General features: G+C 42.6%; 1 protein-coding gene across 1 annotated transcript; it reads left to right on the top strand.

Annotated features, from left to right (window-relative positions):
- The first annotated feature begins 1,558 nt into the window (after positions 1 to 1,558).
- LOC102076196 (zinc finger protein 239) lies at positions 1,559 to 6,288 on the top strand. The gene is made up of 2 exons (XM_005464418.4): positions 1,559 to 1,601; positions 5,051 to 6,288. The coding sequence occupies exon 2, from the start codon at positions 5,057 to 5,059 to the stop codon at positions 6,008 to 6,010; it is 954 nt and encodes a 317-aa protein (XP_005464475.1). The 5' UTR covers positions 1,559 to 1,601; positions 5,051 to 5,056; the 3' UTR covers positions 6,011 to 6,288.
- The last annotated feature ends 256 nt before the right edge of the window (positions 6,289 to 6,544 follow it).

Genomic DNA, 6,544 nt, shown 5'->3' with positions numbered 1-6,544 from the left:
GGGTCTCTGTGACAGCCCCGTATCACACAGCTCAGTGTGAAATAGCCACAATAAACTGGCTTCATTAGAGTGTCAATGACTTTGAAACTAATGTGTAGCCATGAAAGCATCACACACACCAACAGCATCCTTTGCAATCATTACAGATGAGACCTGTGCAACAGTGTGAGGGACTGGTGTACATATTTACTGAATGGCAGCCAAAATGGTGGAAGAAGTTCACTTCATGCACATCAGCACTAATCAGAAATGTCAGATAATGTAAAACAGAATAAATCAGTAACTGTGGGGTTGTTGTTAAAAACAGTTTAAATGTCAGGTTAGGAGAAAGTGAAACTTCCAAACATCTATAAAACGTCTGCAGGGCAGTGGATCTGTGACTTTTTGTGGGCTGACACCTGAATGCTGAGTTGCTGTGCTTCACCTTTGCAGTAACATCACATCCAGCTGATCGTAGAACATCAAAGAGGACTTGTTGCAGTGGTTTCATCCTGTTACAGCACCAGAGCTGAATTCTCAGCTGCTTTACTCTGATCACAAATCACTCATTGGTTCAAAGTAGAGCAGTTACAGAAGCATCCAGCAGAGGGCAGCAGATGAGAAGGGAGTCACAGACACAGAGGATCCACACAGCTCATCACCCCGAACATGTGTGTGAATGTAAAAGCCCAACAAGGCACAAAGTTTGGAAATTAGCAATAGCCAAAAACACTCTGTTGAAATCAAAGAGCAGGTGATACCAGGTCCAGGTTTCCCTCTTTCAAATGTAATTGCAAATTAAACAGAAGGCGTATTTCATTGTTATGGCAAAAGAGAATATTAAAATCATGATGACCAATTGGAGTGGTGATTTCTATGACTTTGTGTATATAATTTGGAATTTTGTACAAATGTAGGCCAATAATAAATACATGATATCATTTCAAAGGTTTATTTGAATGACGCACAAACACACAATTGAAAGGTACAAACGTATCGTGCATGAAACGAATTCAAACGTGGTGCAGATGTGTGTCACAAGTTGATCTGGCTGTAGGCTGTGGCACTTGGCCAGAGGTGGCGCTGGTTGACTAGAGTCCATGTTAGTGCACACAAAGTAAACTGCACGCTTTAGTTGTGAAGCAAAAACGCTGAAACCGGAGAAATAAAACGTGCGAGGGGGACGATAACGACGACAAGAGTCTCCCGATCGTTTACTCTTCCTGTCCTGTGAACAACACCGGCGTGGTGTTAATTGTTTGCTGTTTTCGCGATCGCGTCGCGCATGAGGATATCACCAGGTAAACTCGCAACATTTTTAAACATTTTATTGTTCAACAGCATCAAGACTGACGGAGTGTGTTTGAGATAACCTCACAAGTGTCACAGATGACACATTTGGCGTAGTTTGTTGCTGGTTTGTCGGTAGCAGCTCCTGAAACGCAAGACTGCCACACATCTGTTCGACCAACGCCAGTTGATCTAAACGCCAGTTGATCTGGAACACCGGCAATGTAGCATCATGATGCTAACGGAGTCGTGGCTAACACCGCTAACTCAGGACACGAGCGTGACACTACCGGGATTCCAGCTGCTGCGAGCGGACAGGACGAGAGAGAGCGGTAAGAGGAAAGGAGGGGGACTGGCAGTGTTTGTGAATGATAAATGGTGTAACCCTGGGCACATCACTGTGAAAGAACAACTCTGCAGCAGAGACATTGAGCTGTTAACCGTTAGCATGCGTCCGTACTACCGGACCCGGGAATTCTCGCATGTTATCGCGATAACAGCGTATGTCCCCCCCCCCGGCCAACGCGGATGCAGCCTGTGACTCTCTCCACTCTGTGGTCAGCAGACTGCAAACACAATCTCCGAGAGCCCTTCTCATAATATCAGGGGACTTTAATCATGCCTCACTGGACTCCACACTGCCCACCTTCACCCAGTATGTGACCTGCCCAACCAGAGACAATAGAACACTGGACTTACTGTATGCCAATGCTCCAGATCAACACCAGTAAAACCAAGGAGCTGGTGGTAGACTTCCGCAGGCACAAGCATCCTCCACTGCAACCACTGAACATCCAAGGTATGGACATTGAGACTGTGGACAGCTACAGGTACCTTGGTGTTCATCTGAACAACAAACTGGACTGGACTCATAACTCAGACGCCCACTACAGGAAAGGGCAGAGCAGGCTGTACCTGCTGCGGAGACTCAGGTCGTTTGGAGTGGAGGGCCCACTCCTAAAGACCTTCTATGACTCTGTGGTGGCCTCAGCCATCTTTTACGGTGTGGTCTGCTGGGGCGGCAGCATCTCTGCCAGGGACAGGAAGAGACTGAACAGCTAAGAAAATAACACAAGCTACCATGTACTTTATCTGCAAAGACCTACGTGGAAAATGAGGGCCTTTCTTACATGCTCAAGAAGCTGGAACCCAGGTATGTGATACCATCACGACGTTTTTTCACGGACACAGCTGTACCCAGTCTCTACCTGGACGTGAAGCTTAAAGTTGAGCAAAGTTTGCACAGCACAGCATATTAACTTGTGACGCATGGACCTCACGGGCTGTGGATTCATATGTGACTATAACAGCTCATTATCTCACAGCGGACTGGCGACTGCTGTCTTACGTTCTCCAAACTTGAACATTACATGAAATTCACACCAAAGTGAACATTGCTGAGTTCCTGCAAAATGCAGCACAGGAATGGGGGATTGCCGACAAAAATCTGGTGGTTGTCACCGACAATGCTTCTAATATGACAATTGCCAGTCGACTAGCGTGATACCTGTACGTGAAGTGTTTCAATCTGGCGTCACAACGAGCCTTAAATCTGCCTGCGGTAGCCAGGGTCTTGGGGAGAGTGCGCCGCTTAACTGGCTTTTTCAATTGAAGCACAATGGCAAACCAAACTCTGGAGCAAAAACAGAAAATCTTACAGCTCCCGACTCACAAGCTCAAGACCGACGTCTGCACAAGATGGAACGGTGCTTATGACATGCGCCAGTGTTTCCTACCATTTGTGCAGCATCGCTGTCTCCCGATGTGAGAAAGAGTAGCACAGATATCTTTACTCTAAATAAGACAAATATTGGAAATACTGAAGAAATTGTCCGGGCGTTAAGGTCAATGCAAGTTGCGACTACTGTGATGTCTGAGGAACAGAATCCTACTCTCTCTTGTAGCACCGCTGCTAGCACAGCTGTTGCATGTGTGGGTTTTCTACAGGAAGAAAAGAGGCAGCAGACCATCTCTGAGCCAGAAGCCCATGAACATCATGAAGAACTGACGACACTGAGCAAAATCCCAGACCCCCTCTCATATCAGCCAGGATGATCAAGTCCTGTGGGCTAACAGACTTGCTGGTCAGACTTGTGGTGATGTTGGAGCCCCACCAAAATCATTATCTGCCAAAGCTGAGGAGGAGGTGAAAGGATACCAGGAGGTCACACCACTGTCATTCATAGAAGACCCACTAAGCTGGTGGAAATCCCACGAGCAAGCAATCCTTTCTTGGCCACGCTGGCAAAAAGATGCCTTTGTATCCCAGGTAGTAGTTTCGGCTGAAAGAGTCTTCTCAACCGCTGGAGACATCGTCACAGCAAAACGGAGCACTCTGACTTCAGAGCATGTTGATCAGCGCCTAACTCTGAGCAAGAATGCTGACATTCCTTCACTGTCCAAATGTGTTAAACCGTTTTAGGGAAGCAACAAACAGGACAGTTTACTTATTTCAATTTAAGATATTATGTTTTATTTTATTTAAATGTTAAACTTTTTTTATTGAATGTAAAATTATATTTTGTTTTAATGTACCAGTAATTTACTTTCAAATTCTGGGGCTGCATATTTTTTTACAAATTGCACGTTTCAGAATAGCTATAATTGTCCAGGTGGTTGCATTCAGTTAAGGTGGACTAGACTGTAATACAAACAGTTCAGTTTGTCAATAAAACTGACTGAAATGAGAGAAAAACTGAGTTTGAGACTTTATCAATATTCATTTTATCTAATAACAAAGTTTACTTTTATGGACCGAATCTGCAGTAGAGAAAATGTGATATATCACAAGATATTTTATTGCAATACTCAGAATATCACAAAATACTTAACTCACGATATTATTGCAATTTTTTTAAGTATTGTGATGATATCATATTGTGGGGCGTCTGCTGATTCCCACCTCTAATGTGAACCCGACCACATTCACACGTATGACTTGTATAATGACTCCATCACGTTAGACGCCTCATATCACACATCACTACACAACAGTATTTGTGTTTTATTTTTCTGTTTAGGATTAAAATCTCATTTTTTTATTAGGGCTACTGTGGTTGTGATCTAAGAATTTCAAACTAAATACTCTTACCTGAGAAAAATGGCCAAGACCATTTTCAGTGCGCCTGCAAGGAAAGAGTGAAAAATGAACAAACATGTTCTCAAAATGAAGATTAGAGCAAAACAAATAATAACACTGATGGCAGCTTTTTAAGTCATGTAACTCTGGCCTGTGAATCATTCAAGCATAAAAAAGTACGTAATACAAGGATGTTCCAAAAACATCGTTTGTTTTTTATTTCTTTAGTTGAATCTATGAAAAATGCCAAGGAAACAGTTTGACAGCATAAAATCGTCATTTTGGAGAAGAGTGTTTCTGGGCATAATAAAACAGACGACTTGTTCTGACAGCATTTCATTTAGACATAGTCACAAATCTTGAAGTATATATGATCAAACACAGTCTTACATGTTAAGTAGAAACCTTTTACTCACCTCTCTAAGCCATAAGTATAAGTCATAGTTCCATATTTAGTTCCCATTACCTGAATTTTGTTCATCAGACTGTAGCTTGTGAATAAATTGTAATTGTGTCATTTTCTTTTTATATAAATGTTTTGATGTGCACTGGCACGGATTCATATCTGAGTTAGCTCGAGGTGAATGTACTGTTGAAGTCTCATAAGATTAAAGTCAGTTTGATAAACCTGATGACTGGAAGTGTCACCATGTTGCCTGTACACCTGAGTTATAATCTGTTTGTCTTTTTCTGTTGATTTAGGACAAGATGGGCAAAGAAATGCGGAAAAAACACAGATGTCAGCAATGTGAGAAGGCTTTCCACAACCTGAAGCAACTCAGGAGACATCAGAGATGTCACACTGAAGAAAGACTGTACAGCTGTGATCAGTGTGAGAAAACATACAAAACAGTACGCACACTAAATGTTCATAAGAAAACGCACAGTGGAGAGAAACCACATATGTGTGAGGTGTGCGGCAGTGAATTTATCTCATTGGCAAAGTTCTCAACTCACATTCAACGGTATCACACCGGAGAGAGACCGCACCATTGTCAGCAATGTGACAAAGTGTTTGTGACCCGAGGCGAACTAAAGATTCATCAGATGGTTCACACAGGAGAAAAGCCCTACAGCTGCGGTGAGTGTGGGAAAAGTTTTTCATGGCTTTCCAATCTTCTCCGTCACCAGCGCATCCACACTGGGGTGAAACGGTTCACCTGTGAGGAGTGTGGAAAAAGTTTCACTAGATTAGATAATTTAAAGGCGCACAAGAACATCCACACAAAAGAAATGTTTTTCTCCTGTGAGCAGTGCGGTAAAGCTTTCTATTCATCATCTAACCTTAGGACTCATGTTGTTATGCACACTGGAGAGAAATCGCACAGATGTGACCAGTGTGGGAAAACATTCACCACGCCGCAACAGCTGAGAATCCACACACGTATTCACACTGGAGAAAAACCACACAAGTGCAGACACTGCGACAAGACTTTTAGTTCACAGGCTTCCCGCACAGTACATGAACGCATCCACACTGGAACAAGACCGTACAGCTGTGAGGAGTGTGGGAAGCGTTTCACTTACTTCGGTGCTTTAAAGGTGCACAGGAACCACCACACAAAAGAAATGCTTTTTTCCTGCGAGCAGTGCGGGAAGGTCTTCACTTCTCGTAGCGCATTTTATTATCATAAAAGGATCCACCGAAAGAAACAGCAATAATGTGCACTTTGTGGAAAAAGATTTGAAGGAGTACAAATTCACTGCTGCACTCTCACTGAAGATACAATCTGAAAGTGTACTTTTCTTTGAAACATGGATACGAGTTGTTTTAGGCACATTGTTCAGGCCTATATCATTATTGTGTTTCTGTTGCATTAACCTCCTAAGACCCGAACTCTTCCACGACATGCATTTTTAATTTCTCTTTGATATTTGGGCATATTGGGGCCCAATGAATGTAAAAACAAAGAATTTCCAGATTTTTTTTTTTTTTTACCTTATTTTTGTTTTTAAGGAAAATGAGAGCCACAAATGAGGATATTCATTTAAAATTTTGATAGAACAGTAGCAGTATAATGTCCTCGTAAGTGGATATCAGGCCCATGTAGAGCAAAATTGAGTATTTTGGTCAAAATAACCAAAAATGTGATGTCCACATATGTGGACGGCAGGTCCTAGGAGGTTAATAGAACTTGAACAACTGAGGTGTTTATTAAAACTGTTTTTGGAGGTCCAAACATGACCGACCAAAGT

Source organism: Oreochromis niloticus, linkage group LG3 (assembly GCF_001858045.2).
Source record: "Oreochromis niloticus isolate F11D_XX linkage group LG3, O_niloticus_UMD_NMBU, whole genome shotgun sequence".
NCBI classification, from domain to species: domain Eukaryota; kingdom Metazoa; phylum Chordata; class Actinopteri; order Cichliformes; family Cichlidae; genus Oreochromis; species Oreochromis niloticus.
Note: the sequence above shows the minus strand (reverse complement) of the source record. Positions and strands in the feature narration are given on the sequence as shown.